This window comes from Lolium rigidum, chromosome 4 (assembly GCF_022539505.1).
Source record: "Lolium rigidum isolate FL_2022 chromosome 4, APGP_CSIRO_Lrig_0.1, whole genome shotgun sequence".
Classification (NCBI taxonomy): Eukaryota; Viridiplantae; Streptophyta; class Magnoliopsida; order Poales; family Poaceae; genus Lolium; species Lolium rigidum.
The window spans coordinates 101,690,250-101,701,999 of NC_061511.1; the positions used below are offsets into that span (position 1 = coordinate 101,690,250).

The 11,750-nt window shown below is 41.8% G+C and overlaps 1 protein-coding gene across 1 annotated transcript; it reads right to left on the bottom strand.

Moving 5' to 3' along the window:
• Window positions 1–1,678: 1,678 nt before the first annotated feature.
• On the bottom strand, window positions 1,679–7,031 carry LOC124650048 (zinc finger protein-like 1 homolog). Its single transcript, XM_047189616.1, is given in 10 exon segments — window positions 1,679–2,103; window positions 2,745–2,829; window positions 2,832–2,918; window positions 3,351–3,459; window positions 3,545–3,874; window positions 4,079–4,150; window positions 4,247–4,341; window positions 4,440–4,557; window positions 6,528–6,608; window positions 6,901–7,031. Coding segments are annotated over 10 exon segments (1,089 nt in total). The 5' UTR covers window positions 6,925–7,031; the 3' UTR covers window positions 1,679–2,015.
• Between the last annotated feature and the right edge of the window lie 4,719 nt (window positions 7,032–11,750).

The following is an 11,750-nucleotide window of genomic DNA, read 5'->3' on the forward strand; positions in this document are numbered from 1 at the left end:
GCATGGGCAGGGGAACAACAAGATCTCGTGAAGGGTACAATATTGGACATGGGGGTGCATATCACATTCTATTTGGTGAGGATGGTGCACACGATCAAAATCCTCATGAAATTGTGTCCACGCAAAATGCACCTACTAGGTTCTAGAGATATACTCCCTCTGTTCCTTTCTATAGTGCCTATTGTATTTTGGCACGGAAATTAGCGCAAGCCATTTTTTTGACACAAACCCCCTAACGATCTTAGAAACAAAATAGGAAACTAAAATCAGATCTCAAAATAATCTTGTTTCCATAACCGATCGCATCACGTCATGTACTCCCTCTCTCCCGCTATTTTTTCCATAATCAGATTGGTTTCCACATTTTTTGAAAGGGAACAGATTGGTTTCCAGATTTACTGGACGGGAACAGATTCGTTTCCAGATTTTCTGGACGGGAACATATCGGTGGAAGGGATTCTTTGCAAAAAAACATAGCTTTACTCTTATGTTCTGAAACAAAAGTGAAAAAACAATAGGCATTATAGAAAGGAACGGAGGGAGTACTAGTTCAATGCAACTTTTTTATTTTGTGTCGGAATGCAACTGTTATTCCCTTTTGTAAGAATATGGTGGTGAATGTTGACAATTATCATACGATACTATAATATATTTCTCGTCAATTGTTCATGCTTGCCATAATTTCATAGGGATTTCATCCAAATGTTGTTTGTCCTATATTTTCCATCAAAGTGTTTTATTTCTTTCAATCCAACTGTTGTTCCTAAATGCAAAGTTTTAGAACTGATCCAACCTCACGCATGCTCCGTGTGACTGTACTTATCCTCCCTGTGATTGTACTTGTCGACCTGGCCTGCCAAGTAGGTTGATTTTGACTGTTCTCCACCGAGTGCGGAACAAGTTTATGTATCTAACCAAACCGGTTTTCAAGTTGATGCACCAATTTACACAGGTGGGACAAGTTCATGTACTCCTAGCGTTATTACCTCATTAATTATTAGACTAAACTACTCCCTTTGGTTCAGTTTATAAGGTGTGCACGTCGTATAAGAAATTTTTTGACTATATATTTTATCAATAAAATATAAGATATATGACACAAAAGTTATACCGTTGGATTCATATTCAAGAGAAGTTTCTAACGGTATAATTTTTGTGACGTATAATTCATATTTTGTTGACTAAATTAATGGTCAAAGTTTTACTTAATCTACGTGTGTGTCTTATAAACTAAACCGGAGGGAGTACTAATAATCATCGGAAGGAAAAAAATCATTGTTTATTGATTTGATATTTTATGAACCTTCTCAAGCAAATAAAAATCAGGAAAAATATAGGAGTTTGTTTTAGAAGGAAATGAACACATAGCATCTAAAGTGCCAAGAAGGCATTTCAATTGACTTAGTTTATGAGTAAAATTAGAAGATGGTGTTATGATAAATATACGTTAGGGGTAAATTTACATGAACTGTCAAATTTAATTATATTGATTTGCAACATGCATTCATGTTTTAGAACTAGTTACGGGTAATATAAGTTTGCAAAATTAAATTTTGTTGTCCTATCATTTAACGCTGCGGTAATGCACTTTTATAGTTGCTGGAATGAATCAACACACCGTCTGTGTTCACCAATCGTGATCAAAAACTCCTATTGCTAGCCTGCGTGCCTCAACACATGAATAATATATAATCTATTATAAACTAGAAAAATTACATAGCTGTAAATTGGGTCGACCAAAGTAACACCTCTAGCAATTCTAAAGGTGTGATTTCCCATCAGGTGTAAGATAACAGATAACACTATAACATCATAGTTACAAAACATGAGTATGAATCAGCATATAAAAAAGAATCTACTATAACTCTTATGTGACTAACAACTACCCCCAGCTTCCCACCCCCAAAGGCCCCAACCAGGCAACCACCCAGAAAGCCGGAAATAAGAAAAAGAGAATAATACAGGGAGGGCAAAACCCTTGAACAGCAGCAAGGCAGTACCAGAAACAAACAGCACTACTGAGCCTCATCATCCGCAAAGTTATCAGAAAGACTGCGCTGTGACAAACGGTAGTAGAGAATTCCCATGGTTGCTATACATGCCCTGCATTAACATACATTTTTAGCACATTGATTCAAATTCACTTATCAAGAGTAATAAGAACTTCATTTCTAACAGAAACTAGTTGAAATACATAGGAGATTCCACAAAAACCATTAGCTTTGCAGAGCTCACATCTAAGAGATTGTTTGTTCATTCTAAACAAAATTGTTTAGTAATTAGTATGTTACAGATCAAAGCTGAATAGATTGAATGAACCTGAGAGTTTCTATTTATTATTTATACAAGTCGAGAGTACTGAAATGGATATCACTGATGACCACTCCTAAAGGTGCAACAAAATCAAATTGCAAAGTTAGCTACCTTGCTAGTAGTCCAGAACTCAAAAAACAAATTCTGCTACATGTCCAAATTACTCAAACGCTGAATTGGAGGCTTTAAAGGGGAAAGCTAATAAAGCTTGGAAGACCAGTCTGTTCCGAGCTGGCATTATATGTCACATGTACATTTCATGTTAGATGTAAATGAATTATCGCGCAAATGTTAGGCAGAAATAATTCACTAGTACACCTTCAGCGATTATCAAATGAATATTCATCTTGAACGTTACTGCTAAAGAAATAAAGTATTCATTCCAGGAGAACAGTAGTATGCAAAGAACAATTGCATGGCAGAAACCTTACATGATTGCCATTGCAAGCAAGATCTTTGTGGGATCGATTCGTGATGATCTCTGATGTCGTGAGCGGCCTTCTGGAGCATCATTCTCTTTTTAGAGGGTGCTGTGACTGGTAATGTTGGCAGTGCACTAGACCAGAAAGGTAGTAGCATCCTTACAAATTTGTGACGGAATGTACCTGTTAACTGAAGCTACGTAAGAAGCAAGCAACCAAGCACTACCATCCATTCAAGCAAATGTTCCACCTCGAATTTGACTAGTTATAAACCAAACTAATTACTCTTACACATTCCATTCCAGGATTCACATGTATATATTATGTTAGATGCATCATAACCCCAGGAATAGAGGTGCATTTTGAAAGAAGGGTGGATAGAAAACCAGGTTAACACATCAAGATGCAATAAAATATGATTGTGATCATTTCGAAGGTGACTGGCAACATGACTATTGTTTGGTAATTAAATTGTGGAGACAGAAATGGGCTCTTGATTCTTTTTAATTCAAATCATCTAAACACAAAAGCTCAGTGCAACTCAAGAAACCATGGACCTGACATAAAGATAAATGTAGAAACATAGTTCTTTGGTAACTGATGCTTACGGCTTACCCCTTTTAGTATACTTTTTGCGGTTTGCATCTTCATCATCAGCGTAATAGGACATCTCTGAACTTTGTCTCTCAACATAGTTAGCACCTTTCCTTGTCGTGGCACCAGGCTACATAATGAAGGAATAGGATTACTAAACCTGTGTGTGGAGAAAAGCTGAAGAGAAGACAAACCAAGCCCCACCATGTACTTACCCCGTGCGGGCTTGGACTTCTGATGAAATTTGACTCCTGTTCTGGGAGCTGGGTTGTTATGAGACTAGGTCCATCTATCTCAACTATTTCTGGTTCCACGTGACTAGGAGTCCCAGAGGAGTACATCCCAGCAGGACGCTTATCCTCATTGGAGAGTACCACTGATGATAAAGTAGCATCTTTCGAAGAGTTGACTGTGTTTGCACCATTAGATTCACTAGAACCAGATAGACGCTTAAGGGGATCTGAAGCAAATGCAGGGGGGGTGCCGACATCAGCTTTAGATGCAGTCACAAAATGATTTCCAAATACATTCTTCTCCAATCCAGTCTGCAATATGTTAGGACAAGTGCAACTTTGTCAAAATGTTCAAAAACAATCTTCCAGTAAATACAATTAGCAGTAGTACATAGGTAATGTGTAATACTGCACCAATTAAGTATTTATAGCAAAGAAAATACAAACAGAGGCAGATTGGTGAAGGAATATCAGTGCTTTTAATCTTGCAAGCAGGAACAGATTTGAAGGACTAACCTTGGCTACTACTTCCTTCAGCTTAGTGTGAAGGCGAGATCCAGTATCTTTAATACTCAAAGGAGGCCATATCTTTCGGGAAAATTATGTGTATCATAATATTAGGTCAAAGAACTGTTGGAGCCTCAGAGTGATATAGCATATGGAGCCAGACAGAGATTAACTTACAGGTATGGAACATGAGGGGCAGACAAATCCTGCTGGTGCTGTTTGGGTTGGAAAACTTTGGACATGTGATATCAAGCATTTTGTGTGCATCACATCTAAAGGATGTCAAGAAGAAAATATACATTATTATATTTAATAAAGTTGGCTCCAGGAGATGAACGATTCAAAACATTCTATTGGAAGCAGTACATACGGAGGCAACCCAATCGTGTAGTTTCTTCATTTCCAGCTTCAAGAACCGAATTACAAAAAGAGCAGTGTTGTGGCCAGTCATAATCAGAATTAACAACCCATTCAGCATAGTTTTTTACCTACAAAATAGGTAAAATGAGAATAACAATTTTGTAAAAATTAACACAATATGATTACTTTAACAAATTTGTATGGATACAGTTTTGTAAAATTAATACAATATGATTACTTTAACAAATTTGTAAGGATACTAATTTGTCAACAAAAAGCCAACAGAATTGTTACGTCTGATTATTAACTTTCTCTTCATGTAAAATAAACAAAACAGAGAAGAGATATGATCATTGTGCACATAGTTGATGTCCAAATTTATTACAGCGCAGGCACAACAATAGGACTAAGCAACAGTAAGGAATCCCAAAAGTTTGAGTAAGCAGAATGGAGGTGGAAACTGTAGGGCTGCCCTTTTGGGCCAAACTATATAAGATCGAAAAATGGATGTCCCGTATATATCGATGGCTTCAGCATGGCTACAATTAGTTTTGTAGAATTTCTATGTTATGCTCCAGGCCATGCAGGAAAGTACCAGATAAGACTGAGATTCTCCCATTCTTAATAAATAGATATTAAATATTGCATTTGAGAAGAACTCACAATAAAAGAAAATATGGGGAATGGGTTCCTAAAAACAGACTGGGACATCAGCGAAGTCATTTAAAGGTGCTGATGCCACTACATATCTGACGAAAAATTATGATACTCTATATGTAGCTCCAAGGATACAAAAATGTAACAGATATTTGTTACTGAGCACTCACAATGGCATCCATCTTCTATGATACTGTGAACGACTACATTTCACATCCCAAGGCAATATTACTTGCACATTTCTAAGCATATGTAGTACAATCTTATATTTACAAATTGGAGGTTCCTTTTTAGCATCAGCGTCAATCCTAGAAATCGTAGCCAACTGTACGCCCGATGAAGTACAGCAGGGAGTCCTCGTGATTTTGCACACCTAGCGCTACCCAACCCCCCCTTGCCTGTCGACGTATCCTTCACACGACGTCCTCAATTTTGAAGGTGCGTCCGTGCTGCAACCCATAAAAAAAATCACGACCAAAATCCCTAGTTGAGTCCCTCCCAGTCTACTTTATCACCATGCTACTCTTATAGAATCGCTGCTTACAGCCAGGCAAGTCACTTAAACGGCAGTGACTTCTCCTAGAGTCACTCCCTCCTAGAAGGGAAGCATGGAACCTGTGGCACCAATGTACAGTAGGTATGGGAGGACTCAAGCCGCCTCCACAACTGAACCTTTCGAGTGGAGAAACTATGATGTACTGGCAGCAGAGCGGCTACCACCGTTAACACTATTCTAGTTCATCTCCTGTTAATTGTGTCCCTACTCTGCACGCAACTAATCCCATATAATTAAATACCTCTCCAGTATATTGAATTCATCCCAGAACCACTAATGAATCCACTGTATCCACAACATCTTGTCACAAAAGATCGGTTTTGTACATGTATTTCAGCAATGTCTTTACCAGATTATGCGTTCTAGGGAGCAAAGAACAAGCTGGGGCGGCCCGTAGTAAGCTTGCATATATTAATGGACACTGAGATCCAGCAAGCATAAATGTTGTATCACCTAACCAAGGTCCAGTAAGCATAATGTTGTACAACTTATGGGAAATACTTTTGTACACCCACGCATGGGTGTGGGTGTTTCCATCACCGTCCATTTATTCCTTGAGATTCGTGCCCACCATGGTAGATGGAAAGATTCTTTTCTCTCTCCTCTTTTTATCCGAATCTCAAAGCACAATGGACGGTGCCGGAAACACCCACACCCATGCGTGGGTGTACAAAATCCACTCTCTACAACTTATAACAAAAACAATATGTCAACATACAATTAAGCTAACATGTAGAGGCAAACTTGTGATGGACTAATCAGTAAACAGGATACATCACATTGAGCAATCACAAAGTAATAGTATATCAACTACTGTTCTCTACTTTCTGTCAGTATGCTCTTTGCCTGAGCCAATTAGGATGAGGATCAAGTCGAGAAGCTCACCACGCACAACTGATGCTCCGGGAAGCAGATGCACTCGCCGCAGACGGGAACCTGGTGGACGAAGCAATAAACTCTCGTCGCCTGAAAATACAAAGCAAGCAGCGCACGCCCTATCAACAAAAATTCAGGCAGCAACGGCAAATCTCTACAAACCAGCAACAAATCCAAGAAGACCAAACTAGGATTTCGAATCCGCGGCATTCGCGGAGTCCTGTCGGATCCAGACCATGCCATCAACAAACCCGCCACCGCGTACTCGCCCCGCCCAGATCCAAAATCCACCATCACACGCCCATACGCAGCAGAAAGAACACGCGAGACACGGCAGGGGGGGGGGGGGTATCGCCGGATAGGTGGAGAGATGATGAATTACCTTGCGGCATCTGCAGACGACCATCGCCGAGGAGCCGGATCGGTGGGGAGAAGGATCGGTTGTCGGGACGGGGAGCGAGGGGAGAAGCACGGCAGATCTCGCAGAGACAGAATGAAGTGTAGTCTTTTTTTCTAAAACAGCAAGCGTCGTGGGGTTATGCAAACATGTTGAGAGAATAGCCAAAATACCACTAGTAGAAACCGAAAGTGCCAAAATACCACTAGTTAAAACGGAAGTGCCAAAATACCACTCAACTTTGGTTTTTCATGCCAAAATACCACTAGTGACTAACTGAGACTAACATTTCTAAAGAAAGACACAAATGCCCTTACTTCTTCACATGTCAGACAAATACCACTAGTGAGTAACTAATATCCACAATTGCATGTATTAATCGGTAGCACCCAAGTACAGAACAACTATTCATTCTGTATTTGCACAGCACAGACATCGGCTAACAAGCAAAAATTTGGAGAATCAGAAGTACTCGTGAAAAATGTCACACGTCTAAGCAACTAGACAAAAAGAAAAAATTGGCACCGTGATGGTGGCCTGGCCTCGCCATGCTTTTCTTTCTGGCTTGATGGTGGTCTCACGCGGTCGCCGTTCTTCTACAGAGAGACCATGGAGACGTGTTGGAGCCAGACTGCCAGGGTAAGTGGAGTTGGGTGCTGCTCCTAGTTCACCGTGAGGAATCTGCTGTTCGGGACGGAGGTCGGAGCTGGGGTGAGGCGAGGATGCTGTGAGGCGAGGCGGGGAAGCTGCAGCCTTGTTGGGAATAAGAAGCGGCGGCGGCGCGCATGGTGGCGAGCAGGGGACGCGGCCACTCAGGGCTAGCAGTAGCGGGGGACGGTGGAGTAGGAGCGCCCGAGCGCGAGATGAAGCAGCGGCGACGACACGAGGATTGTGGGGCTAGCAGCAGAGGCGGCCGGACATGGCCGGCGCCGCCATCGTTCCTCTCTAGATGGAGAAGAGGCACACGGGAGGAGATAGGTTTTCTTTTCTTTTCCTTACATGATGATAGGGGCAGTTTTGGCAAGTCACAAAAAACTATAAGCTTGACTAACGGAATCTGTTTGACATAACATGATAGTGGTATTTTGGCATGAAAAAACTGAATCTGAGTGGTATTTTGGCATTATGGTTTTCACTAGTGGTATTTTGGCTCTTTCGGTTTTCACTAGTGGTATTTTGGCTATTCTCTCAAACATGTTAGTACTACCTTTACTCCCCGGAAATTCAATTCGGCTCCCTCGATTCTAAAAAATAATTTACCAATATTTATTTGTTAAAATCAAAATTATAGTACTCCCTCCGATTCATATTAATTGACTTCAAAATGAATGTATCTAGAACTAAAATGTATCTAGATACATCCATATTAGAGTCAATTAATATGAACCGGAGGAAGTAATATTTTTAACTACGTGTATGAAAAATGTATCAAATCAACGCTAATGCATACACTTTAAAATTATACTAGATGGACAGCGCGCTTCGCTGCGTTGGCTGCCGAGCGTGCTTCCGTGCCTCTTCTTTGTGTTTTGTATATGTGTTCGAGTATCATTCGTGCGATTGTGTGTGTGACGTTTTTGTGTTGCGTGCACAACTGAAGAAGTGCGGTGACCGGTGAGCGCTTAGCGTAGAGAGCTGGTCGGTGGGGGCGATAGTTGTGGTGACACGCGGTCGATGTACATGGCGCGCTAGTTGGGGTGGCCGATGCTAACAGGGGTATTTGTGGCATGGATGCATGCGCTTGCATGCGTTTTTCATACTGTACAGGTGGGGGTGTGGACGAACCGTCTCCATTTGAGTGTAGTTTTGTTTGTGTGCCAGCTGAGTGTTTATACATACGTCAGGATGGTTCCAACACTATTCTATTAGATATTATAGATGTTACTTTTACAAAAGATAGAGAAAATAAATATTCGTGTGCATTACAATGAAAGAGAAGAATATGCCTCGCGGACAATAAATTAAAAATTTAAAAATTAAAGCGAGTGATCCCAGTTGAAGCTCGCCCATCGCCTCTGCTCCAACATCAACGCTACTTGGCTCTACTAGGCTTTAGAGCTTTGTTGCTAGCCATCACCATTGGAAGCACCTTCACATGACCTAGCAGAAGACTCGGATACATACAACATCTAATAGGCTTTTGCAATACTCAGCTTGCATGCAAGAGGCCATGCTTCTCACATTGAGATGTCCGCTTTACGCGGCAGTTCAACACCTCGCAATGCACATCTTCCAACTGAGCTACTAGGAATATGTTTCACATGTATATATGCTAACATGCACTGATCCAACCTAACACACTATCTAAATGCAGTTGTCGGGGGATGACCGCGGTAGGCTAAGGTGGTGGCCTAAACAGTCATATTAACTCTATGGGACCGACTTACAGGGATAGGTCGGGTAACTTTGTTTTGCAGGTGAAGTCATGTTGACCGGGTTAGGCATTATGTCGGTACGCTAGGGCAAGTAGATCTGAGCTCGGCCTGACTCGGTTGGCATGAAAGGTGCTAAGGATTGAAGACCGACATAACATGTCGGAACCGGCATAGGGGTCCGACATAGGGCCCACGGTCATATGTCAGCCCCAAAATTCCACACTCAGGTCACATCCTAGTAATCATGCAACAGGGCAGAAGAATCTCATCATGACGAAGCACGTCGCTACATTCCAACAGCGAGGCTGACCATGCCACTGACAAGATCTTCTACGCGCTTTTGAAAGCGGCAAGTGATCATCTTCTGCAACAACGAGATCTAATCTCGTAGGCTTTGGAAACCTTCGAGGTTTAGTCTCATGATCTTCTCGTTGCTCCCATCTTCTAGATTGCATCTTGGCTTGGTTTTCGTTCTTGTGGTAGGAAATTTTTTGTTTTCTATGCTACGAATCCCATCAGTGGTATCAGAGCCGTGTCTATGCATAGATTGGTTGCACGAGTAGAACACAATGGTTTGTGGGCGTTGATGCTTTTGTTGTCTTTAGTTGGTGTACTTTGCATCTTGCGGGATGGTGGGATGAAGCGGCTCGGGCTAACTTTACATGACCGCGTTCATGAGATTTGCTCCACGCTCGACATGCAACTAGTATTGCATAAGTGGCTTTGCGGGTGTCTGTCTCTCCCACCATAGTGAAGATTAAATCTACTCTTTCTATTGACAACACTAGTATCACCGTTGTGGTTCATGTTCGTAGGTAGATTGGATCTTACTCGAAAACCCTAAACCACGTAAAATATGCAAACCAAATTAGAGGCGTCTAACTTGTTTTTGCAGGGTTTGGTGATGTGATATGACCATGATGTGATGATGAATATGTATGAGATGATCATTATTGTATTGTGGCAACCGGCAGAAGCCTTATGGTTGTATTTAAATTTCATGTTGAAGTATTATTTCAAAGTAGTTGTAATAGTTGCTACATGGGAGAACAACCATGAAGACGGTGCCATTGACCTTGACGCTACGCCGGCGATGATGGAGATCATGCCCTTTGATGATGGAGATCATGTCCGTGCTTTGGAGATGAAGATCAAAGGCACAAAGACAAAAAGGCCATATCATATCACATATGAATTGCATGTGATGTTAATCCTTTTATGCATCTTGTATTGCTTAGATCGCGACGGTAGCATTATAAGATGATCCCTCTCACTAAATAGCAAGATAATAAAGTGTTCATCCTTAGTATGCACCGTTGCTAAGACTTTTCGTTTCGAAGCATCACGTGATGATCGGGTGTGATAGATTCTACATTTGCATACAACGGGTGCAAGCCAGTTTTGCACACGCGGATACTAAGGTTGCCTTGACGAGCCTAGCATGTACAGACATGGTCTCGGAACACGGGATACCGAAAGGTAGAGCATGAGTCATATGATTGATATGATGAACACTTTGAGTGTTCGCCTTTGAAGCTACATCTTTTATCGTGATGATCGGAATTGGTGTGGTGGATTTGGTTCGTGTGATCACTAAGACAATGCGAGGGATGTTGTTTTGAGTGGGAGTTCACCTAGTTAATTTAAGAATTAAAATTGAACTCAATTTATCATAAACGTAGTCTAAACTCTTTGCAAATATGTTGTAGATCATGGCGTCCCCCCTCCATCAATTTTAACCAGTTCCTAGAGAAAGAAAAACTTAAAAGCAATGGTAGCAACTTCACCGACTGGTTCCGTCATGTGAGGATTTTCCTCAATGGTGGAAATCTGCACTTTGTGCTCGAAGCACCGCTAGGTTCCCCACCACCTCCTGCAGTATCCGAGGATGAAAAGAATGTTTACGAGACTCGGGTGATTCGGTACTCTCAAGTTCAGTGTGCCATCCTGTGCAGCCTAGAGACGGAGCTCCAAAAGCGTTTTGAGCACCACGACTGATACGTCCCAAACGTATCTATAATTTCTTATGTTCCATGCTACTTTTATGATGATACTCACATGTTTTATACACATTATATGTCATTATTATGCATTTTCCGGCACTAACGTATTGACGAGATGCCGAAGAGCCAGTTGATGTTTTCTGCTGTTTTTGGTTTCAGAAATCCTAGTAAGGAAATATTCTCGGAATTGGACGAAATCAACGCCCAGGGGCCTATTTTTCCACGAAGCTTCCAGAAGACCGAGGGAGATACGAAGTGGGGCCACGAGGCGACGACACAGTAGGGCGGCGCGGCCCAGGCCCTGGCCACGAGGTGTGGGTCCCTCGTGACTCTCCCGACTCCGCCCTTCCGCCTACTTAAAGCCTTCGTCGCGAAACCCCCAGTACCGAGAGCCACGATATGGAAAACCTTCCAGAGACGCCGCCGCCAATCCCATCTCGGGGGATTCAGGAGATCG